The 26511-nt window shown below is 39.2% G+C and overlaps 1 protein-coding gene and 1 non-coding gene across 2 annotated transcripts in view; one reads left to right on the top strand and one right to left on the bottom strand.

Annotated features, from left to right (window-relative positions):
- Positions 1 to 26038, bottom strand: part of CUNHXorf36 (chromosome unknown CXorf36 homolog) — a 47687-nt gene extending 21649 nt beyond the window's left edge. Inside the window, exons 1-2 of the mRNA XM_011380039.1 lie at positions 25785 to 26038; positions 18242 to 18506 (exon numbers count right to left, since the gene is read on the bottom strand). Coding sequence (XP_011378341.1) covers positions 18242 to 18506; positions 25785 to 26017 — 498 coding nt within the window. The 5' untranslated portion in view covers positions 26018 to 26038. The remainder of the gene's footprint in view (positions 1 to 18241; positions 18507 to 25784) is intronic.
- On the top strand, positions 2799 to 2901 carry LOC111731609. Its single transcript, XR_002777217.1, has one exon. It is a non-coding gene; the product is annotated as a U6 spliceosomal RNA (small nuclear RNA).
- Positions 26039 to 26511: the final 473 nt, after the last annotated feature.

A 26511-nucleotide genomic window follows, 5' to 3' on the forward strand; every position in this document is an offset into this window, starting at 1 on the left:
TCTCTCTCTCTCTCTCTCTCTCTCTCTCTCTCTCTCTCTTTCTTTCTTTCTCTCTTCATTTCTTTCTTTCTTCATTTCTTTTTCTTTCTCAAAATACAGGAAGCCAAGTGCTTATGACAATTCATTGGTGCATGCAAGTGTGCAGAAACTTCCATAGGAGCGCAGTGGCTTTTGCTATGCAAAGGTCCTGTGGTCAGAAAGCTCAGACAGAATTCTGATTGTCAGGAAAACCTTCTACCAGCCTGTGCTTTCCTGGGGGGAGGGGCTGCCAGGCTTCCTTTCCCCAGCCCCTCTGTTGAGGTTGTATCACTTGTATCAGTTATGGGTTAATCAAAGAAGCAAAATCACTAGATTTTTACTTACAGGGGTTTGACTTTACACAATTAAGAGTAGAAGAAGGTTAAGTAATCTCCGTAAGGCTTCTGTCCTCCTATCTGATGTTGGAGCTTTGAGTCCACAGGCAGACAGTGGTGAAAGGAAGATGGATGTAAAGTGGGGAATGGTCAAGGACAAGATTGAACCCATAAGCACAAACTGGAATTCATGAGGAAGGACTGAAACCTGTTCCAGTTCTTACTGCCTGTGAGCTTGATGGCGTGATGACCTGCAGAACCTGGGGTCTTTTGGTATGGAGATAAATCTGGCCTAAGAGTTAGAGAAGTTGAAAGAGCCCTGGAAAGACAGAACAGCTGCAGGCCTGGTTGCTGCCTCACCTCAGCAAGAGGAGCCAGCAGCTAGGTGACACTGTGTGTAAGCTGCAAAATGGCCAGTGTTTCCTTTTTACTCACCAAAACTCCCAATAGAGCGTCTGTGGCCCACTCTAACTGGAAACATACAGTGAAGGGAATTCTGGGAAATGTAGTTCCACCTGGCCAAGTTGACACACTATATTTTTATTTATTATTATTATTTATGCTTACAGCACCTGGTCTTCTTAGGTGGTCTCCCATTCAAGTACTAGCCAGGCCCGACCCTGCTTAGCTTCTGAGATCAGACATAGGGCTTGTTCAGGGTGGCATGGCTGTAGATCATGGACCATGGCTCCACTAGGAGTGAACCTAGGACTTTCTGCATGTAAAGCAGACATGCTAACTACTATGCTATGGAACCATGTCGACACACTATAAAGCCACCACATCATCTTTGGCTTTTTTTGCATCTCTCATGGTAACTTTTCTCTCCTTTGATTTGACTGAAGTATCTCACTGGGGTCCAACCACCATGAGTGTATATTTGGGGTATGGAGGGTTACTGTTTCGAGAAAAGCCTGGATAGAGGAGTGTGCTTGGATAGGCAGCTCAGGGCCAGGATAGCAGGTGAGGGTCTCTCCATCAGATGGAGCTCAGAGAAGAGCCAATGATGCATTCTCTGGATAACTGAGAGGAGCTCCTGGCGGGCTGAGCCTCCTTTCTGTCTCCCACCTCAACCCCTATTATATCTTCTTTACTTCTCTCACTCTATTGCACTCCAGGTAACTTCAAAAGGTACCATCTACCGGATTCTTTCTGAGATTCAGGGAAAAGTCAGGAGAGAGAGAAAAACTGTTGAATTCCCACATAGTAGGTATAAGAAAGTAGTACAAGAGGTCCTGGAGAGAGAGGTCACAAAGCCTAGAAATGACAGAGCTGAGTGTTTTCCCTGAGAAGGACGTGCTAGCTGTCCAAACCCAGATCTGTCACTAGGATCAATGGCCCTTTGGGACTGCATTACTGGAAGAACAAAAAAGAATCTAAGGACTCTTTCCCTAACCCAAATATACTGGCATGATCGTACACAGGGGTTAAGAAACTTGTAAAAGCTCCTCTCTGAGGTTGTTGAAAGTCATTTAGTGAACAAAAATTTATTAAGTCCTTACTTTATACAAGGCATTGTACTAAGCACTGGAGTCACAAAGATAAATAAGAGATAATCCTTACCTCTAAAGAACTGGTACTCTAGTGGGGCAGAGTGGCATGTATACCACAAAGTTCAATATAGGGCAAAGTGTCACAAATGCTTTAAGAAGTGTAAACAAACTGCTATGGGAATACAGAAGAGAGAGCAGTAGGGGAATCCAGGAAGGCTTCACAGAAGAGATGGCATGAGCATGGCCTTGAAGAACAAGCGGGATTTTGGCAGGTGGAGATCTAATGTAAATGAACTTCATGCTTAAAGATCAGAACTGAGCAAAGGCAAGGAGCAGAATTAAAGGTCATATCTGGCCTATGAGATATAGACATAGGTTCACTGGGAAAGAAGGCTGGAAAAGTAGGTTGGGACCAAACTGTGGCCTCTTGAATACAATATTTAGGAATTTAGGTTTTATTCTACAGATAATATACATAATCTTAGAGGAAAATATTTTTGTTTGTGAGGATGCCAAAACTGTTAGTGGGAGTTAAATCCAGTTTGGCAATATGCATCCAAAGATTTAAGAACATGTATACCTTTTGACCCAGTAATTACACTACATGGAAGTAAGGAAGCAGCAAAGCATAGTATTTAAGGTTGTGACTGCTGGTGTCAGGAGATAGACCTGTGTTCAAATTCCAGTTCCAAAATTTTCTAGCCAAGTGATCTGGAACAAGATGTATAAATCTCTCTAAGCCTCAGATTCCCCATCTATAACATGACTAGAACAAGAATATTTCATAGGGTAGTGAACATTAACTGTGACAAATGTGCATTAGTATGCCTGGCACATAGATAGTGATCAGTACATGGTAGTTTTGAAAAGAAAGGAAATTTGTCTCAAAAACATAAGGTTGAGACAAAGACTTTGCAAAAAGATATTCATCAAAATATTAGTTATATTGTGCTTGCTTTGGCAGCAAATACACTAAAATTGGAATGATATAAAGAAGATTAGCATGGCCCCTGTGCAAGGATGACATGCAAATTTGTGAAGCATTCCACATTTTTCTAAAAAATATGCTGCTAAACAATGAATGAATTAATGAGATCAAGGAAGAAATCAAAAGATACCTAGAGACAAATAAAAATGAAAACACAAAGACTCAAACACTATGGGACACAGCGAAAGCAGTCCTAAGAGGGAAATTCATAGCAATGCAAGCCTACCTCAAGAAATAAGAAAAAGCTCAAATAAACAATCTAACCTTACACTTAAAAGAATTAGAAAATGAACAGCAAACAAAGCCCAAAGCGAATAGAAGGAAGGAAATAATAAAGATCAGAGTGGAAATAAATGAAATAGAGTCTAGAAAACAATACAAAAGATTAATGAAACCAAGAGCTGGTTCTTTGAAAGGATAAACAAAATTGACAAACCCTTACCCAGACTCATCAAGGAAAAAAAGAGAGAAGACTTAAATAAATAAAATCAGAACTGAAAGAGAATAAATAACTACAGACTCCACAGAAATGCAAAGGTTCAAGAGAAAATACTACAAGCAATTATATACCGACAAATTGGACAATTTGGAAGAAATGGACACATTCCTAGAAATCTCCCAAGACTGAGTGAAGAAGAAACAGAAAATCTGAACTGGCCGATTACCACCAATGAAATCGAATGAGTAATCAAAAATCTCACCCCTCCTCCTCCCCCCAAAAGTCCCAGACCAGATGGCTTCATAGGTGAATTTTACAAAACATTCAAAGAAGAAATAACACCTATTCTTCTTAAATTATTCCAAAAAATTCAAGAAGAAAGAAGGTTCCCTTACTCCTTTTATAAGGCCACCATTACCTTGATTCCAAAACCAGACAAAGACATTACAAAAAATAAAACTCTGGGCTTGTATCTCTTATGAACATTGATGCAAAAATCCTCAACAAAATATTCGAAAACCGAATTCAGCAATACACTAAAAATATCATACACCATGATCAAGTCAGATTTATTTCTGGGATGCAAGGTTGGTACAATATCCACAAATCGATTAATGTGATACACCACATTAACAAATTGAAATATGAAAAACATATGATCAAATCCATAGATGCAGAAAAAGCATTCATCAAAATCCAGCATCCATTTATGATAAAAACTCTCAGCAAAGTGGGAATAGAGGGAACATACCTCAACATAATAAAGGCCATATATGACAAACCTACAGCTAACATCATACTCAATGCAGAAAGGCTAAGCATTTTCCTTAAGATCAGGAACAAGACAAGGATGCCCACTTTCACCACTCCTCTTCAACATTGTATTGGAAATCTTAGGCACAGCAATAAGACAAGAAAGAGAAATAAAAGGCATCCGAATTGGAAAGGAAGAAGGAAGACTCTCATTATTTGCCAATGAAATAATACTGTATAGAGAGAACCCTAAAGATTCTACAAAAACCAACCAACCAAACAAACAAAAAAGCAAACTGTTAGAACTGACAAAAGAATTCAGGAAAGTGGCAGGATACGAAATTAATATTCAGAAGTCAGTGGCATTTTTATACACTAATGATGAACTTCCGGAAAAGGAAATTAAGAAAACAATCTCATTTACGATTGCATCACAAACAATAAAATACCTGGGAATTGAATTAACCAAGGAGTAAAACACCTATTCTTGGAAAAATGTAAGTCATTAAAAAAAGAAACTGAAGAAGATACAAATAATGGAAGCATATACCGTGCTCATGGGTAGGAAGAATCAACATCATTAAAATGACCATACTACCCAAAGCAATCTATGGATTCAATGCAATCCTTATCAAAATACCAATGACATTTTTCAGAGAGCTAGAACAAATTATTCTAAAATTTATATGGAACCATAAAAGACCCCAAAGAGCCAGGGCAATCTTGAGAAAGAAGAGCAAAGTTGGTAGTATCAAACTACATGATATGAAATTATACTACAAGGCTACAACAATCAAACCAGAACGATACTGGCATAAAAACAGATACATTGATCAATGGAACAGAATGTAGAGTCCAGAAATAAGTCCACGCCTATACGCTCACTTAATGTATGACAAGGGAAGCAAGAATATACAAAGAGGTAAAGACAGTCTCTTCAATAAATGGTGCTGAAAAAATTGGACAGATACATGCAAAAAAAAAAAAAAGAAGCTGGACCACCTTCTTATACCATATGCAGGAATAGATTCAAAATGGATTAAAGACTTAAATGTAACACCTGAAACCATAAAACTTCTAGGAGAAAACATAGGCAGTAATCTTTTCTGATCTATCTTCTCAGGCAAGGGAAATGAAAGAAAAAATAAACTAAAAGTACTACATACATCAAACTAAAAGTTTTTGTACAGCAAAGGAAACCACCAACAAAACAAAAAGACAACTGACTGACTGGGAGAAGATATTTGCTTGTGATACATCTGATAAGAGGTTAATATCCAAAAGAACTCAGAGAACTCAACAACAAAAAAAATTAAAAATGGATATACCTTTTGACTTAGCAATTGCACTTCTGGATATTTATCCAAAGAAAACTGAAATGATAATTCGTAAAGACATATGCACCCCAATATTCATGGCAGCACAATGTACAACAATCCAATTTAAAATGGGCAGAAGACTTGAACAGATATTTCTCCAAAGAGAAATTATAGATGACCGATAGACATATGAAAAGATGCTCAAGGTCACTAATCATCAGAGAAATGCAAATTAAAACCACAATGAGATATCACCTCACACCTGTCAGAATGGCTGCCATCAATAAATCAAAGAACAACAAGTGTTGGTGAGGATGTGGAGTAAAGGGAACTCTCATATACTGTTGGTGAGATTGCAAATTGGTACAGCCACTATGGAAAACAGTATTGAGGTTTGTCAAAAAATTAAAAATGGATATACCTTTTGACTTAGCAATTGCACTTCTGGATATTTATCCAAAGAAAACCAAAATGATAATTCGTAAAGACATATGCACCCCAATATTCATGGCAGCACAATGTACAATAGCCGAGATATGGAAGCAACCTAAATGTCCATCAACAGACGATTGGATAAAGAAGTTATGGTTTATATATACAATGGAATATTACTCAGCCACTAAAAAAATGAAATTGTACCATTTGCAACAATATGGATAGACCTAGAGGTTATTATGCTGAATGAGATAAGTCAGACAAAGAAAGATAAATACCATATGATTTCCCTTATATGCGAATCTAAAGAACAAAAAGAACAAACTAATCAAAAACAGACTGACAAATATAGAGGACAATCTGAGAATGGCCAGAGGGAAGGGTGATTGGTGGACTGGGAGCAAGAGGTTAAGGGTTAAAAAAATACAAATTAGTAGTTGATAAGTGGTCACGGGGATGGGGAGCACGGCATAGAAAATGCAGTCAGTATTAATGTAATGGCTAGGTGGAGAGCCAGAGGAGAGAAAGAGCAATTAGGGGGATCATTTTATAAAGTATATAAATGTCTAACCAATGTACTGTATACTTGAAACTAATAAAATAAAATTTAAAAAATATGTTAGTTATGTTAACAAAGAATCAAATGATATAAACATTCAAAGATAGTAAATCAAATTATGGTATATCAATGTGATGAAATGGTGCTTATAAAGAGTTTTAATGATATGGGGGATACTATGTGATATAATATTAAGCCAGAGATGAATATGCAACATTATTAAATATACGACTTATTTTTACTCAACTTAAATATGACTAGAAGAAAGACTAGAAGGAAAAACACTAATGTGTTAACCATTTGACCCAGAAATGCCACAGAAGTGGAGAGTTGTGATTTTTTTCCCTACTTCTTTATAGGTTAAATTTTTTTAATTAAAGTATACTTTGCTAACAATATTATATGAGTTTCAAGAGTACAACATAGTGTTTTGACATTTACATATCTCACGATGTGATCACCACAATAGGTCTAGTAACCATTTGTCACTATGCAAAGTTATTATGATATTATTGACTATATTCCCTGTGCTATACACCAATCCTTGTGGCTTATTATTTTTTTACAATTGAAAGTTTGTACCTATTATTCCCCTTCACCTGTTTCACCTATTCCTCTACCGACCTCCCCTTGAACCAGTTTGTTCTCTGTATTTATGAGTCTGTCTCTCCTTTGTTTTGTTTGTTCAGTCCCTACTTCCTGAAGAAGAGATCATTCTGGGATTTCTAGTTCTGGCTATTACAGAATAACTATCATGAGACTTACCCCTCTGCTGTCAACAGCTCTAAAAACTGGATGAACTTTCTAAAACAACTGTTTCTGGGCATTGGACCATGACCAACATAGGGCAATGATCCTTGTGAGAAAAGATTCATTAGAGGTGGGCCCCATATTCACACTATCTTTTTCTCTGAGGGAATTTTTCAAACTACAGTACAAGGTCTTGCTGGGTAGAGGAAACAGCGATCAGGATTTGGGGCTGTCAGAGTAGCTGGGATTTGGGAGGCGGGGTCCTATAAAGGAGAAAGCCACAGAGAAGGAGCCTGCAAAATATCCATAAAAGTCCCCCCCCCTCACCCCCACCCAGGTCTTTGGCCAACTCCTAAGCTACATAGGAGCAGAATGGGACTCTAGAGGCCTAGCAGAGAAGTACATTAGGAGGCTGTACTGCTGAGCACAAATTTCAGAGGCTATATAGTTCTGGCAAGATGAAGGTTGAAGTTTGGGCTAGATATCTTGGTGAGTACCCTGGGCTTTCAGTTGAACCTCAGAAAGTCCACATTCTAGTCGTAAAGATTATGCCCTACAAGCAAAGCCCATGTCCTAGGAATAAGAGCAAAATCGACAGAGACCTGCAGTCACAAAGTCTAAAACTCAGCCTCAACAGGATCAAGGCAGCGGTTCTCACCTTGGAGCAATTTTGGTCCCCATGGGACATTTAACAACATCTGGAAACAGTTTGGGTTGTCATATTGGAGGTGTGACACTACTGGCATCTAGTGGGTGGGGCCAGGTATGTTTGCTAAACATCTTACAAAACACAGGATAGATCCCACCCCCACCTCCCAACAAAGAATGAGCTAGCCCAAAATGTCAATAGTTCTGAGATTGAGAAACTCTGGCTTTCGGTTATCTGTAGCAATTTAATTGGCTATTAGAACAAAACTCAACAATCTTTAGAGGAAGATAACATAATTCAGAACTTCTACAAAGTATTATTCTTAAAATCCAACATAAAATAAAAATCCACCAAAAATTACAAAGAAGCAAGGGAAACTAATTGATAATCCAGAAAAAAGAAAACAACAGAAGCAAAACCAGAGATATTAAAGTTAGCGAATAAGGAATTTAAAGTACCTATGATTAAGATTTTTTTGTGTGTTTGCTATTTTTTATGATTGAGATTTTAAGACAATAGAGAAAAAGACAGATAAAATTAATGAATGGAGAATTTCTACAAAGATTTAGAATCTATAAAAAAAGTCAAATAGACATTCTAGAAATACAAAATATAATACTTGAAATAAAAAATTTATTTACTGGATTCGATGGCAAACTTGAAACAGCAGAACATAAGATTAGTGAGCTATATATGAGTAAGTAAGAGAGTACCTTTATGACAATGGGATAGTCAGGATGCTAAAAGCATTAATCTTAAAATAAAACAAGTAATAAATTGAACTTCATTTAAAATAAGACTTTCAGTTCATCAAAAGATAACATTAAGAGCATAAAAAGGCAAACTATGGACTGGGAGAAGATATTTGTAAGTATTATTTCCAACAAAGAACTCATATCTAGAATATAAATATAACTTTTACAATTCAATAAGACAGACGACCCAATAAAAATGGACAAAGAACTTAAGACAACACTTTACGAAAGATGAAATCAAAGCAGCCAATAAATATACAAAAACGGTCTAGTTACGAGAAAAATATGAATTTAAACTACACAATGAGATACTGCTAGACATCCAACAAGATGACTAAAATGAGACACTAACAGTGTCAAGTGTTGATGAAGATGTGGAACAATGGAACTTTCTCTTTCATTGCTTTTAGGAGGAAATCAGTAAAACCACTTTGGAAAACTGCTTGACAGTCTCTACTAACTCTGTCCATATGTACATGCTAGGACCCAACAGTCTCACTTCTGTATGCTTATATTTGCCAACTGACATGTATAAGAATGTTTGCAGCAGATTTAATTCACAATAGCCCAAACTAGATACAACACAAATGATCGCCAACAGTAAAATGAATAAATTGTGATATCACACAGTGAAATATTATACTGCAATGAAAAAACAAGCTACTGATTCGTGCAACAACATGGATAAATAGCATGACAACATGCTGAGTACATACCTTGTGATTCATTTAAATGAAGTTAAAAAATAAGCAAAACTAATTCATGGTGCTTTAGGTCAGAAAAATTGTTACCATTGGGAGAGAGTAGAGTGATCAACTGTTCCAGGCCAGAGTGATCAACTGTTCTCAGCCAAGGACTGAGGGGTTTCCTAGGATGTGGGACTTTCAGTGATAAAACCAGGATAGGCTCAAGAAATCAAATGGTTGATCACCTTAGGAGGAGGTCTTTTTAGAGAGGGAACATGAAAGACCTTTCTGAGGGGTTGGAAATGTTCAGTATCTTGAGGAAGATGGTGGGTTCATGAATAAACACATGTGTAAAAATTTATCTAGCAGTACACTTAAGATTTGCACATTTAAGTATGCAACTTAAACTTTGATTTAAAAACTTTAAAAATAGCTATATTTTACAAAGTATAGAGGAAAAAAGAAATGAAAGACCTTTTGAGTAGGGCCATGGATAGGATTGGTGTATAAAAAAATGAAGACCCAATTTTCATTCTTAATATTTGCTTGTCTTCTTTGCCACATGTTGAGCCTTTGATCCGAAGAGAGTAGACAAAAAGTGGTGAACAGGAATGCAAAGGCAGAATGTGTAAAGGAAGCCTTCATTGTTTTGAATGAGCTTTCTCACCTGGAATGTTCAGAGACTTCCCTTGCAAACAATATTGCAGAATCAAGTGCAGTGCATGGAGAGAACAAAAAAGGCAGGGAAATCCATTTCTGATATTCGAAGGAGCAAGAGGGTAGAATTCACAAATTAGTGATTAGCAGACTGATCCTGTCTCATAGGAAATATTCCAAGACAGGTTATTAATAGGATGATTTGCGCACCTCTAGAAGAGAAAGTGATGATCCTAAGGAGTTACTGATGATTCATTTAATTCATTTTAGACAAACAACTTTTTTCCACCTATTTGATTTTTAATCAGAGAAATGCAATTAACTTAGAATATATAGACTTTAGCGAGGCATTCAACAGTACAGAAGTCCCCCCTTTATCCTCGGTTTCACTCAGTTTTAGTCTAAAAATATTAAATTCAGTCTAAAAATATTAAATAAAAAATTCCAGAAATAAACAATTCATAAGTTTTAAATTGTACACTATTCTGAGTAGTGTGATGAAATCTCATGTCATCCTGCTCTATCTCACCCAGGATGTGAATCATCCCTTTGTCCAGCACATCCATGCTGTATATACTCCATGCCCATTAGTCACGTAGCCATCTCGGTTATCAAATCAGTGAGAGAGAGAGACGGGGGGGGGGGGGGGGGAGGCAGGCTATATTATTTATATTACTTTTATTACAGAATATTGTTAAAATTGTTTTATTTTATTATTAGGTATTTCTGTTAATCTTATCATGCCTAATTTATAAATTAAACTTTATCATAGGTATGTATGTATAGGAAAAAACCTAGTATACATAGGGTTCAGTACTATCCACAGTTTCAGGCATCTAGTGGGGGTCTTGAAACATATCCTCCATGGATAAGAGGGGACTACTACAATTTGCATAATAACCCTATAAAGGAGATAGGGAAGTAAGATTTTGGCTGCCTAGAAAATTAAGATGATTAGTAATTTGTTAACTGAGTTTACCTAACAATTAATGAATTAATGACCATTGAGTAAGAAAGCTTTCTCTTTGGCCTTGTTCTGTTTAACTTTTTAAAAAATGGCTAGGACCTAGATAAAAGTTGTGTTCATTAAAACTGAAGATGATGTGTAATTGGGGTGATAGGGACTAGGATAAGTAACAGAATTAAGTTGACAGACTAGAATAAGAGATTTAATCTAAGACAAAAGATCGTATTTCATGGGATAAATAAAAGGCTCTGCTCTTGAAAACTAAAATCTAGGTGCAGAAGGGGACTTAGTTGACCCAATGTTTAACATGCGACAATATGAGGGTAATGACCAAGATGAGAAAGCGAACTGGGGATGTTTAGACTGAGGAGCCAGGATTTAGGAGGTAAATGTATGGGAGGGGGGAATGTCACATGTAACTCCAAGGGGTAGAAATAATTTAATAATTTAAATGAGTGAAAGCTACAAGAAGATAGATTTGAGATAAACTTTCTAATGATCTGTTTTGTTCAAAGAAAGAATAGGCTGTTTCTAAAGATAGTGAGTTTCCTGTTATTGTATGGTAGGACAAAAGATGAAAATATTTTGAGAGTTTGAATTGGTGAGTTTTCAAGTTTCTTTCAACTCCAAGAGCTAATGACATATGTATGCTTCACTGGGCAGAACTCTATTTTGATATTTAACAAATTGATATATTGCTCTGTGATCTGCTGTCTTATAGATAAACTAGAGATAAACTTACTTAATCCACCAAAAATGTTTCTTACTTAATCTACCAAAAAGATTTACAAATTAAGTCTTTCATAGAATTCTTGGTGATCCTTAGAGAGTAGGGTTAACAAAACTGAAAACTTTTTATTGTTTTAAGTTGCCCTGAGTTAGGACCAGGTTGACATACAATTCTCCATTTTTATATCTTTTTGTATTATTCCTCCACACTAATGACAAAACTTGTATTGACAGTTGCCTAACACAACACCAGATTGATTTCCAATTTTCTTCTAAGCAGTGATTTGGCAAAGGTTAAATTATAGATTGGGGATACATAGAGTTTTCATCATTGTTATTTTCTTGATATGAATACAATTTCAGTTATTTGCTCTGTGATTCAAAAGATAATGTTTTTAGATTCCAGATTTGGTGGGTTTTTGTTTTTATTTTTTATTTTTTTATTATCATTAATGTCTGATGCTATTGTCTTTTAATTAGAGAAAATGGTCTTTGGTGTTTCTACTTTTTAAAATTTATTGAGAGGTTTTGTAGTTTAATAAACAGTTTTTAGAACATAACCAATATATCGATTAGTTCTATCATTAATTTTTAAGTGAATGTCTTTATAGATATATATTATATACTATATAGTTTAACCCGTTTACTTCATATTATGTAGACATATGTAGAGGCACAGCCAATCCCCAGGTCTATGAGCCTATGATACATTGAAGGCCTGGAAACTAATAGGTTAGTCTCTGTCCCATTCCAAATAATCCCTTTGCCACAAATGCTGAGGTGACAAAGTCTCAGTGGCTTTGACCCTAAACAAATGTTATGATTCAAAGTCTTAGTTATTTAAACTCTTAACGATTTCATGATTGGAAATGGGCTGTGGGGGGCTGGCTTCCATACCATAATCTGTCTCCAGTAGGCACCTAAAACTCCCATGGACAATAAAGGAAGCACCGTGACTACTTCCCAAAGGTCACGGGAGCAAGATCTCATTATTTTATGGTCACAATGTATCTTTGAAGGAGCTCAGCCTTTCAAAGACTGTTCAGCCAGAGGGTGTGTACTAAGGTTCTGGGAATATTAGCCTATGTGAGAGGGACAAAGCACTCTACTTGCTTAAATTTCCTTTTCCATTAATAATCATTTCATCTCGACTCTCATCTAGATCAGTATGAAAATGATACAGCCACTGGTAAGCTGTTTTTCTTTTTCAGCATCAATATAGCCATGTTATTTTTAAAGAATGAATACAACTTTCAGTCCTTGATTTGGTAGCCTGTGAGAGATTAAATATTTATAGCCTGAAAATTATCCATGACTCTAATATAAAATTCCCATCGTCATGTGAACACTTTATTATAACCTGTCCTGTATCAGAATGAGTCGAATATGGCCTGTATCCTTCATTGGGGTGTCATTTCCCAGCATTCAGAGCCCTTATCTTGATGCCCTTATACCTTCCTAGGGTGTAGTATAGGTCCTGTTAATACCTCTTACATATTTTTGAATTAAATTTAAGCAAAAGTGAACTTTATTTATTTAGTATTTACCTCTAAACCCATATTATGATTAAATTGTTAACGTGCATTTTAGTTAATTTGCTTATTCCCCATATTCTATGTATTTAAATAATCGAGATGGAAGAAGTAAAATTGCCTTGTTTAAACAAAGCTGCCTGAACACTTTAGACTACCGTCTAGTGGGAGAAAAGACTCCACGGTCATCAAGTCTGTTCCCACTTGAGGGTTTGTGTTTAGAACAATGTCAGAAGGACTGGTAGTTGAGGGAATGGGAGGGGGGCACAATGAAGGATATGTGTTTCACTCTAATTAGCTATGTGCCGCTGAGGGTAGTTGCTTCTCTGCACTTGGCATAATAGTGGAGGAAGCCTTATTTGTGATTTTTAAAACAAGTTCATCATAATAAACTGGAGGTGTTTTTGTCTGTGATTCTGTTTGTGGACTAGCAATTTATGCTGTGAAGTATTCCCATTGGAACAATGCAGCTTTTAGAGGAGAAAAGTCATGGCTTTATTAGCATAAGTGCTACAGACACACACACATAGACACACACACCAATACACACATGCCACATGGACACAAGGACACATATACACACACTACATTGTTGGACCCTCTTATTGATTCCTAGTCCTGATTCCTCAGCAGCCCCTCGTTGCAGTGTACTGCCTGCAGCTCAAGAGAGTGTCCTTAATACACAGCTGCAGTTGGCCCTGTGGGAGGGAGCCACAGACTCCTTGGCTCAGCCTGTGTTGGTGACTACTGGGGATTTTAATCCAAGCTGCCTTTATTTATTCATAAGCAGGACTGATAGTCAAGGTTCTAAGGCCCCTGCACCAGTCAGATCCCTCCTGCCTTCAATTTTTTTATTTCTTTACTCCTCCTCTCTTCTCTCCCTTTTTTCTTCTCTGAGCAAAGCTGTGAGTTCCTTGTGATCCTTTTTTTCTTCACCCAAACACACACCAGCACACACAAGCAGATATGCACGCTTGAGGGCTCTGGCCTAGATCTCTGTTGTATAGTGGCTCTTGAGGAAATCAAGGAAAATCTACTTAAGTTATGTTTTGAGAGTGTCCTTGGGGCTGGCCTGACAGGTAGGCTGGGTTGGCATTGGGCCATTTGGTTTGAGTTGAAAGCTGAGGCAAGTCTCCCTACAGTCCATCCTATAATATTTCTCCAGTTGACTCCTGAAATTCCCATATAGAGAAATATTATAATTTCCAAACCAGAAATTAGCACTTATGCTTAGCCAAATCTGAGATGAATAGTCACTCAGAAATAGATTTCATCTCATATTCCATCTGAGATCATAGCAGAGGCTGCTTGCTTGGAACATTATTAAGAAGGGTTCTGGGGCCACATCTGGATTTAGTGGGGGGGGGGAAGAATACAGGGATGTATTAGGACAGTCTGAGATAGTCATGGGATGGGCTAGTGGGAATATTACAATATTGGCTTTACACACAAATGGTTTCTTGAAGGATTAACTGTGAAATGCTACTAGGTGTTAAATCCTGGTATGAATTGAATTATTAGATTAGCTGCCCATCACCTCTCAGGTCTCTAAAAGAATGGAGTCACAAGATTGGCGAAGTGTTTTTTAAGGGCTTAGTCTTCTTTTTTTAAAATTGAGGTAAAATTCACATAACATAAAATTTATCATTTTAACTATTTTAAGGTGTACAATTCAGTGGCTTTTAGTACACTCACGGGGTTGAGTGACTGTCACCACTCTCCAACTCCAGTATTTTTTTCATCACCTTGAAAAGAAACTCTATACTCATTAAGCAGTCACCCCTAATTCTCTCTCTTCCCCTCAGCCCCTGGCAACCACTAATCTGACTTTTGTCTCTATGGATTTGCCTATTCTGGATATTTTTTAGAAATCAAATCATACAATATATAGTCTTCTGTGTCTGGCTTCTTTTATTAGCATAACGTTTCCAAAGTTCATCCATGTTGTAACATAGATCAGTACTTCATTCCTTTCTATGGCTGGATAATATTCTATTGTGTGGATATAACATATTTTGTTTTTCCATTCATTAGTTGATAGACATTTGGGTTATTTCCACCTTTTGGCTATTGTGAACAGTGCTGTTATAAATATTCACATACAAATGTTTGTTTGAACACCTATTTTCAACTTTCTTGGGTGAATAGGTGAGTTTTTTTTCCCCACCTTTGTTGATGATAGATTTGAAACTGTCTGATAGGTTAATTTTGCTAAGAAAAAAAGAGCAGGAGTTTGGATGCTGCCTGGATGAGGCCTGGAACAGAAAGGGTACAGAGCACCTTGGTCATGCTCTGAAATCCTAAGGTCAAAGGGTCTCTGGAAAGGAGGGCAGGAGAGGGAGGAGATACCCCAAAATGGGGTAACAATGACCTTAAGCTTGGTGGATGGGGTTTGTCCAGAATTTATAAAATGGCTGCTTATATTTTCATCTTTTCATAAAGAAAGGAAAAGTCTCTGGTGGGGATGAAAAATGGGCTAAGAGAGGGCCAAAGAAAAGTGAAAATGATTATGGCTTTGGCTATGTCTTAACAAGGTGTCATTAATGGATGCATTTTTGGCAGAGTGTTCCTTCTTTGTGGAAAGCTCGTTTAGTTGCATGTTAATGCAAGATGACAAAATTAGTAGGGCAAGTTTTAGAATAACTAACTGAAGAAAAGCACCCACTTATTACAATAAAGCTGCCATGCATTTCTATGGTGATGGGCTTTTTTCTAAAGCATCTTCATATCTATGAGCTCATTAGTATGAATGAATTAGTGCAGGCACTATTAATTGCCATTTGAGAAACAGGAAATCCAGGTATCCAGCACAGTGCCTAGTGATAGTAGGCATTCAGTCAAGATTTGTTAAATAAGTGAAGCAGAGTCATATCAAGTCAAAGAACGTCAGAACTGGGAGATCATCCAGAAACCCTTTCCCCAAACAACTTTAAGAGAAGGGATATCAGGGAAGACTGTGGAAATCCTAGGCTTAAATGCAAGGTCAACTGGTTTGTGGATGGAGAACTGAAGTCAACAGTCTCTTTTGTCTCTGTACAGAATATCATAACATCCACTACATTGCTTTATGGTGGTTTGTGTTCTTGTCTGTCCTTGCCACTGGGACATATGCTCATGAGGGGTGGTGGAGCTTGTGTCTAATTCATCTTGGTGTCCCCAGGAAGTAGCACAGTTGTTGAAACTTGTTGAATGGATGAACAAGAACCAAAGCTCTCTGCTCTTCCTGGGTCTCTGCTCCTTCTTGTTCTGCCACAGCTTTTGGTGGAAGAGCCAGGACTCAACCACAGTTTCTAGGTCTCAGGGATCTTTTGCCTATACCATAATGTCTACACTCATAAAAGTGACACTAGATGTCCTCAGCAGATTGCTTTGGACTTGCCAAGGCCCCTGGGATAATCCCCACTCTCTTGTTATTATGGAAGTGTCTAGAAGGTGAGGGAAAGAGGGAATTTTCTTTAGTTCAAAGCTTAAGGCCAGTTTAGCCAATTTCTATGGCATCTCAAGTGTATTTGCGCACCAGGAAGTCCTGTTCTTTGCTATGTTGTTCAGGTCCCACGTGGAGGTAGTCTGGAGCCAGTGTCTTGAGAAACTGTGCCCTTGAGCATGGGACCTGACAACAATGGGGGCAGGAAGAGGTGATGAAATTTTCAAGGGGTTCTGAAATAATTCCTTGTGTATCTAGGTCTGCTATTCCTAGGGACTTCTATTTGTTCCCATGCACATATTTGAGGCAAAGTGGAGGAGCTCCCATAGTGGTCCTTCCCATGTCTCAGTACTAGTTGTAGCCAGCCTGCGAATGGCAGATGGTGGGTATCCAGGACTGTGCATGGAGAGTCTGTCTACAGGTGCAGAAAGAAATGTGCATGGGGATTATACCTAGTGTGCAAACCGTGGCGTGGACTTTAGTGTCTATCCCCTGTCCTCTGCTTTTGCCCAGTGTTGAGCAGCCCTGAGTTCTTACCACTTGAGCTTCCAATTCCTGTCTCCCACACCAAATCCAAGACCCTTATGTTGGATCCTGCCACCACCTCCCCATCTTTAGAAACAGCTTGATTTCCTCTAGCTCATTCTTTCCCCACTTCATGCCAGTGAGAGTCACAGAGTACAAAGTACAAAAGGACTACACTGGAGAGCTCAATGACAAATGATGGTCATGTTACCAGCAATTCTATTCCTGATTTCAGAGTAGTTTCTACACAACATAAGAGCAAAGCCAGATGGTCTTGCCACATGGATGAGATATCCAGGGATCAGTGGTTCTTCTTTGTTCTGTATCCCTCATTTTGAAGAGGCTAAGGGAAGGTCTGAGTGCTCAAAAGTCACCCAGGCAGCTTTAGGTGCCCATGTGAAGGGGTAAGTGGCTTGAAGAGTCATCCTCCAGAGGGGGCCAGTGCAAGTCCTCCAGTCAGGTAGGTTGGGGTGAGCCTCTTCTTTACCATCTCTGCTGAATGTAAGTTGGTCCTCAGTCCTCTGAGGTGGCATCTTCTGCCCCAAGGGGCCCAGGGAGATGTGTGTGTAGGTACATGACTGTCCTGGTTTAGATGAAGAAGGACGATATTGGAGATAATAGTGTAGGAAGGGACCAATGCAGGATATGATGGCACCAGCAATGTGCTGAAGCTCTGAGGGCAGCCTACTTGTGGGAATAAGTGGGAGCTCTCAGGTCGTAAGAGGGAGCTGTATTATCAGACTCTGCTTCTGCAATGACTGAGCTTTGGTTCTTCTTTACAGTGGGAGATCAACAAGGAAGGTGATTTTCAAAGTGGGCTCTCTGGATTGGGAAACAGGATATGTATGCGAGCTTGTAAGAGGGCATTGTCTGGGGATTGGCAAAGACTCCTGGGGGAAGTTTTAGGTGAGCTAAGCCTTGTCAGGGGGAAGGGCTTGTGAGGGTCATCCTGTCAGATCTTCAGGTCAGAGATGGCAGTTAGAAAGTGTTTCCCAGATAGTTGCTGAGGGTCACATCAGAGAGAATGGAGTATGACAATGGGAAGTGTCCCTGTAACTAAATATTGTTTAGTCCCTTTCTGTCACAAACCACTCTGTTTCATGACATTGTTTTGTCCTACTTTAGACACACCACAACTCCTTTTTCCCCAGACTGAGGTATAAGATGGGAATGGGTACTTCCCCACATCTCGCCTCCTTGTCTCCAGTCCAATGACCAGCATGCTTACCTGCACCAGGTCCGGCGTGAGGCGCTTGGCCTGCAGCCATTTCTGGAATCTTCCTGTTTTCCTCAGGACGTGCTCAATGCTGCACGTCCTTGGGGCTGCTGCGGAGGCACAGATTCTCCTTTCCGAGATCTCATTTTGGTGTTTGCTGACCAGCCTCGAGATCTCCACAGGGCGCCAGGTTTTGGAATCATCCGAGTAATTTGCAGGGTAAGAAGGCAAGTAGTCCAGAGGCAACGCGAGGTGAGAGGCCAGCCATTTGTCAAACCTGGAAGAATAGCCCTTTTAGGACCTTCCTGGGGGCTGAAGGGATGAAGTAGGGGCCAAGCAGGGATGAGCAGAGCCTGGGGGACAGTGAGACAGGGGACAACATCTGGTCTGATGCATTTCTCCTCCTTATACTGATATGTTCCAAACTCTTTCTGTGAGAGGACTATTTTTGTTTCCCCAAACTTAGGGAAGTATATATGTGATGTCAGAAAAGGTGAAGGAGGTGCATGCCAGGCACAAACTTTATCCTCTTCATGAAACTGGCATAGAACTAACCATGGCCTCTGAATTTCTACTCCTTGTAAAGATGGAAGCTTTACACATGCTGATACCTTCGATTCTTCTAATACCCCATCCCCACTTTACAGATGTGGAAGCTGAGGCTGATAGACCTTAAATACCTTGTTCAAGGTCAGACAATATGTTGTCAAGCAAACCCAGAGCCCTCTGTCAGCAAAACCCATGATTTCCCCGCTTCCCTACACTAGTTCCAGAAACAAGCCACTCTTTGACCAACAACCAGGTCTTAGAACTATAGTTTTTGAAGAGGTTTCTGGGCCTGCACTGGGGAGACCACTGTCTCTTCATATTCAATCCCAAGCATTCTCATCAATTTTTCTTTCAGTCCAAAGATATAAATCATCAGTTCTAACCAAGTCACAGTGAACGGAGGTTGCTAAATGGTCACCAAATTCAAAGCTATCTGGGATCCAGGAGGTGTGTAATTCTACACAATAGCCTGGTTAGTCCTGAATGCTCCCCAGGAGAGAGGCACTGTTACTATCTGCTGATTTCCTAAGACCCGCTTTGACCCCTTTCTCCAGTCATTTCTCCAGCTGTATGCAGACATTTCCATTAGGAAAGGATGTCAAATCTGGTTTATGCATGAAAAATTACTAAGATAGCATTTACTTTCATTATTATTAATAATTGAAGGTTATACTTCAAATGAAAATTAGGCTTTTAAGATGTATTATATGTTTAAATAAGAATCTTTAAAAACTTATTTTGGGGCATTATTGGGCAAACTCATGATAATGAGTTTTGGAAAAATTAGCATTTTGATTAACCCAAACCCTTGATTGTTTTGTTTCTTCACTAATATGACACAGCTTTACCTTAAGAGACTGCAAGCTCTTCAAAGAAGGTGCTTTAGCAGAAGCTATTAATAAGTACTTTCTGCAATGCATAACCATTCAAAATGCAATGGCAGTAGGCACAAAGAATTCTGTTCAAGAAAATTGCCACATATGTAGTTAAAAAGACAAAACACTGTGAACTTGCAATCAGTCAATTTTACTGGAATTTCCAGGACAACCATGGGACATGATCATCTTTTCTGGGAGGGTAAGGAAGGACCTTGGGCCCCAAGGCAGGCCTGTCTGCCTGTTTCCTGCAGCTATCACTGCTCATGGGAGTTCAATCCCTTGCCCCTAAAAGAGCATATGACTAAGGATTTACAACTAGGTGACTCTCTTAGATAATGATAGTAGCAACACATTTATGAAACATAGTGTGCCAGTCATTTAAAAAAATGCTTTAGGTGTATTAACTCAGTTAAACCTTTCAACAAGCCTGTGAGGTCAGTACTGTTAATAACCATACAAATGAGGAAACTGAGGCACAGAGAAGTTAAGTAATTTACCCAAAGTCACACAACCAGGAATTGGAGGAAGTGGCTAGTGTTCAGGCCTCTGGAGATTGCAATCTTAACCACGTTGCCATTGCTTAGTCTTCTATCATCCATTTTATGAATTAACTCTTGGGAACAGATCGATGACATTTTAGGAGTTATAAACTAGCAAGGTCTTTAAAGATTATTTTGTCCCTGCTGCCGTCTCCATCATATTTTTAGGATGAGAAAATTGAAGACGACTTGTCTGAAGAGTAACAGACAAGTGGCAGAGAGGGACAGATCTTAGGGCTCCTTGTCTCCCAGTTGGTGAGAGCTGTGTAGGGAGGGACACTCTGCCATGTGAGACAAGCTCATTGTCCTTTTTCTCTATCCCCACCTCCTGAAGAGGTTCTGCTTAAAAGACAACACTGACTTAGTAGGTAACCTGTAATGGATGCCTGGTGCACATTCATTGGTGGCTCAAGGTATTCCCATAAGGACCAACTGAGGACAAATAAACATATTTACAAGCCACACATCTCCCCCATTCAAAATGGTAATAAATGTATGGCATTGAATGGGAAAAATGTAAATGTATATTCTTACTACTTTGATTACCTACTTTATTGAACAAAAAAATGTCAGTGAGAAAACAGGCCCTACTTCTTATTCATTGGACTGTTTTCATTTTTGTTAATTTATAAATTTTTAATTCATTTTTATTTCAGTCCAGGGTATGCTAATATCCTAGAATTTGGAAAACCAAAAAAAAAAAAAAAAAAAAAAAGAGGCAGCATTTTAATCTTTCTGGACTGAGATCATGAGCATATTTGAAGTGAGGCTGGCCAAGTTCTCCTTGTGTTGAAAGATGGAAAGCAGGATCATAATTTCCAGAACTAGAAGGAAGCATAAAGGGTGTGTGATCCAATACCTCCAAGCTCCTTTATATGCTGGGCAGGTTGTGAATGTGGGGGAGAGTGACAGCACTGCATGAGAATAAAATGCCCTCTTCTCTTGTATACTTTTTGTGCTTGCATACAGTCAAAACGCTGTCTATAGATGTGCTGTCCTAAGTATTTTTTGTCTCTCTTCCTTCTTCTTCATCTTTAAGCTCTGCACAAACCCTTTAAATATCGAGCATCTTCCCAAAGTTCTCAGGACACAGTTTGTACTTTTTAGACCAGTTTATAACACTCTTTCTAGGCCAATCCCCTGCTATTCTCCTTATAAGCTTGCTTTGGTATCACCAAACCACTAACCATCTTTGGCTGAGTCATTTGTTTTGGGCCTCTGAGCCTCCACTCACCTTGTAATGTGCTTATCCCTTAGAGATACTTTCTTCCTTTTCTTGCCTGGATAATTCCTAACAAACCCTTTAAAACCCAGACTGGTATCATCTCTTCTGATTCTCACTTTCTCATCCCCCAGTTGAGATAAGTTCCTTCTCACATGCTATCATGACATCCTATGTAGGACATTTTGTATAGTCCTCATACTCTGCTTTAACCATTGGTTTATGTCTCTGTTTTCCCAGTAGAAAGCAAATCACTTCAGGGCCAAGATTGCGTTGCCTTCAACTTTATAACTCAGGGCCTAGTAGAGTGTTTGGTGCCAAGTTAGTGCCCAATACACTTTAGTTGGTGGATAGATGGGTATTTGGATGTATAGATGGATAAATGAGTAGAGGGGTACATGGAGGGTTGGATGGTTGGAATGCACAGAGTGAAGGTTAGGTGGAAGAAGGCATGAAGGGATACCTGGATGAGTAGGTAGATGAATGGATAGGTGCATGTATGGATGATTAAAGGTGTAGAAGGATTTCTTTTTTTGCCATAAGCTTTGGGGCCCTGCAGCTCCCAAGACCTTGAATTGATATGAGGAAGTGTGTTAGAGTAATAATTACTATAATTTTCTGAGGTGAAGGAGACAGACAAGGGCAAGGGAGAGGAGAAGGCAGAATCAAACCTAATGATTTACTTATTTCAATGTGAGCCCTCTACCAGTCAAAAGTATTTAGACATTCTTTAAGACTTTGGAAGTTGAGGGTGGGAATGTAAGGCCAAGTGTGTACACTGAGGAAGGCGAGGTAAGGCATCTGCCCTGGTAAGAGCCCAAGAATTCTTAGGAGTGATTCTGACCAGAAATACTGCCACTAAGTTCCTCTCCTGTACCCCTTCTCATCTATTATCTGCACATAGACAAATACTGATCCATCAGGTCCTGGTAAATCTTGACAATTGGTGTGAACACTTAAGATTTCAAATATAGGTATATTTCCAGTAGGAAGAATATGTCAATCAAGTTTACTCATTTTTCCAGCTTTCCTTAACTTTTTCATTCAGGATTTGAAAGTCAACATGGAATGCACTGAAACATTTAAACGTTCAAAGGTCAGTGTTGAGTATGGAAAGCATCAGATTCATTATTAACATTCTTGCCAAAGAAAAGGTAAGGGAGAAAAGAAAAGGTGACATTCATCCTACCCAACCAATCTGGGAAGCTCATTCTCCATTTGTTGCTGAACAACAAGCATTGTCCAGTTCTTCATGAGGACCAGCCCTGGAGTGTTAATGCTTGCCTGGCTGTAGCATTTCAGACAAATGTCTGAGAGTTTTTGATGGACTTTCTCCTAAGGTATCATCATAATCACTTTTAAGAGTGGAGAAATGTTTGGAGATGAACAAGAACAAAATGAACAAACATACCATTAGAAAGAGAGGCAAAGGATGTGAACTTGTAGACAATTTAGCAAAGGAGAAATACAAATGGCTAATAAGTCTGAAAAAAGTGCTCAACTCAGGAGAAATATAAAGTAAAAATAGTAGTGATATTAAATATTTGTGAGTGTTTAAGAAATGAGCTCTATACGTAGGAATTTCCATTTGTGTGTGTATCTATTTATCTCAAAATCCAAAAAAAATTGCGGTATTTTTTGACCCAAATATTCCACATTTAGGAGTTTGTCATAGGAATTAATCACTGATATGTATGAAAGTCTAGCCACAGGGATGTTCAACATAGCACTGTTTTTATAATACTGAAAAGTGAAAAAAACACTTAGTTGTCTCACAATCCTGGATTAAATTTTGGTTGATTGATGCAATTGAATACCATGAAGCCATTAGAAATCAAGTTGTAGAGAAGAATAGGTAATAATGTGGAAAGGTATTCCTGATATATTGTGAAATAAAAATTTATACATAGTATGATCACATTTTGTTGAAAAAAAATTAATTCATACTTAGGAAAAAGGTAGCAAGGATATATAACAAAATGTTAACAAATCGGTGATCTCTTGGTAGAGGAATTATACATGATTTTTATTTTGTGCTTTCTTTAATCAATATTTCCTGGAAATTCTAAAATAAACATATTTCTTTCAAAATAAGAAAAAAGTTATTTACAATGTAGAGAAAAGGACTATAAACAAGTCCATGTTCCCAGACCCACTCACTGTTTCTGCTTTTTCTGTGCTGAGGAATGTGCATTCTCAACACAATGAGCTCTAAACCACAACCTGCCCTGCCTGATGGTTTCCTGCTTGCACACTTCCCTTTCAGGCACACATGGAAAATGAATTTTGAGGGGGCCGAAGTAATATCCTGAGCTCAAATGGCATACAAACCTATCTGGAGAAATGCTTCCTGAATTTGGCCAATACCTGCCTGGTGAGAAAAACTTCATTTATTTCACTTGGTTAAGAATCAACTATAAGATTCAGGTACTCTCGTTTACTTATCTGGATGAGGATGTGAACCTGAAGCTCTTCCTCAGTTGAATCCCTTAATTTCCTTTCCTCCTGTCTTAAAATGTGTCCAAATTCTCACTGCCTCATTTCCCCAAGGAATCAGCCCCACTTTACCTGTGTTCTTGGTCCTCTCCATCCCATTTCTTAGGTGGAAAGCCTTGACTTTACTTTTGACATCTCCATCTTTACTTTCTCTCACATTGAGTTGATCAACAAAATGACTCTCTAGCTGAATTGATTAGCATCCTTCCTGTCCTGATTCATTACCAATAACCTTTCTCTTGGACTAGCAGAACTGGTCTGGCAGCCTCTGCCAGCATCATTGGTCCATCCTGCACACTTCTTTCCATAAAGTCTTTCCAAAACACAAGCGTCGTCTTGTTCCTGCTCCACTTAACTCCCTCACCATGGCCTGCAATAGAGCTTTCCCAATTTTGTGTGTGTGTGTGTGTGTGTGTGTGTGTTTGGGGGGGGGTGGGTAGTGGAGAGGGGAAAGTCTTTCAACTTTTCAACATTCAAAATGCCTTTAAAAAAGTCCCAATAAAGTCCACATCAACTCCATACGATATCTACCACCTCACAAAAGAAGTTCAACATTTTTGTTTGACATTTTCTATTTGTTATTTCTGTTTACTAACTTAGTTAAATAATCAACTAAACTATGCCTTTGGATAATACAGATAAGAAATAAAATTATTGTAAATTAATGCCTTTTGTTTGGTCACAAATCTTACACACCTGAGGTAGGTTCTTGAGGTTGGGCAGAAAAGAGACCTATTACGAAGGGTCTTTGCTGTTGAAAAGGCTGGGAACCATTGGCCCACAGGTTAAGGTCCTTATTCTTGGGCACAGCGTTCAAAGCTCCTTGCTCCATCTGACTCTTCCAAACTTCCTTCTCTGCCATGGCTCCACTTATGTTCCATGCTCCAGTTACTGAGCACTTTTCACCTGTTCCCACACCTCTGGATCTTTGTTTAAGCTGGTCCTTCTACCTTAAGCCCCTTTTCTCCCACTAATTTTCAGCTCATCCTTTAAGGCCTTGCTCAGAGTATCTTCCCCTGGAGAAAACTTTACTCAGTCCCCATTTGGAATTAATAGCTCCCAAAGGTCCTTTACCCTTCACTTCTGACCTGCATCAAATCAGGCCTTATTATTATTATTTGTAATATGGCTCCCTCCCCCTGAACCCCTGGAGGGCAATGACCAGAGTTATAAGGATGTCGCCACAGCACCTGCTTGGTCTTGGCTATGGTAAAGGCTCATTGACTGTGTGTTGACAGGCTTGAATTTCAGAGTGTGATCCCATTCTTTGGTGAGAGCCAGGTGCATTGCAACTTACTAAACTTGGGTTTTCCTCTGATCAAGGGAACATCTCGCAACAGAAAACTGGTTCAGAAATTTTGCTGCAAACTGCCCTTGCTTGAATCCCAATTCTGCCACTTATTAGGTGGCAACCTTGGGCAAGCCACTTAATCTTGCTATGTTTCAGTTCGCTATCTGAATAATGAATACAAAACATTAACTCTCAGGATGGTTGTGAGAGTAAATAAAAATAGCTTTAAAATGTCTGTCACATAGTAGGCTTTCTATACATTTTATTTTCTCCCCCTATGAAAAATGAACTTGGTTAATGCAAGAGTCCCAGGCTACTCCATTCACAGAAAACATTAAGCTCCCACTTCAAAAGGACACTTTGGATTTAGCATTTAGGGCTGGAATTTGGCTTCACACCTTACCCCCCTCCCCCCACCCCCGGTGCCCCAATTTCAACCCTTCACCACAATGATTAAATGACTTGGCTTCAGCTCCCACCAATAAATTACACCCTGACTCATTTTCAACAAGTTTCTGGACATCTTCACATGAAAGGAACAGAATTTTTTCCCTCAGAATTATCTGATTGAGATTCTGACCTTATTTCTTCTTTAAAGAACTTCTTGCAAATTGATGTCCCGATGCAGGCATTGCATTTGTCAAGGCCGAGGAAAGTCCTTCCAAAATTGTAGCTGGTTCTGACTCGGGGCACCAGAGAAGGAGAAAGAGGAGCCGACGAAGAGACAGAATAGTTCAGGGCTGAGATCCATAGCAGTAAGGCCAGCCAGCCCAGGTGGAGGGCAGCAGTCTCAGGCTCCAGCCGGGGCTCCATTGGGGCCCAGGGCTCCAGTTGCAGCCTTCAGCTGTCCACTTAGGGCTGTGCAGAAGTAAGTCTTGGCAAAAGAAAGGAGGCTGGCTTCAGGGCGTTGACCCCATCCCAGCCTCCCAGGTTCTGTTGGAAGATGCTAAGGAGCTTGGGGCTAATGAGGCTGGGGAGGAGGTGAGGAAGTCAATGGAGGATGCTGATAACACTGTTTCCAGAGTTACTCTTCCTCTGCCTTCGGTGGCTGCCACAAGTTGGGAGGGGCTGACTGGCAGATTTTGGGAAGGACAATGGTCAGGGCTTCCCTGTGCAGTCTTTTTGACAAACACAGGATATCCTGGCTGGGCAGAAAAGGTCCATGCAGGATGTATGTCCAACCTGGGTTCCACCTGGGAGTTTCAAAGGATCCTGAAGGCCTCCACCCTCCAGTGTTTGAATCCTAGGTCTATTTGTCCCTATGGATCTCTCTCTGTCTCTCTCTCTCTCTCTCTCTCTCTCTCTCT

The sequence above is a fragment of the Pteropus vampyrus genome, unplaced genomic scaffold (genome assembly GCF_000151845.1).
Source record: "Pteropus vampyrus isolate Shadow unplaced genomic scaffold, Pvam_2.0 Scaffold387, whole genome shotgun sequence".
NCBI lineage: Eukaryota > Metazoa > Chordata > Mammalia > Chiroptera > Pteropodidae > Pteropus > Pteropus vampyrus.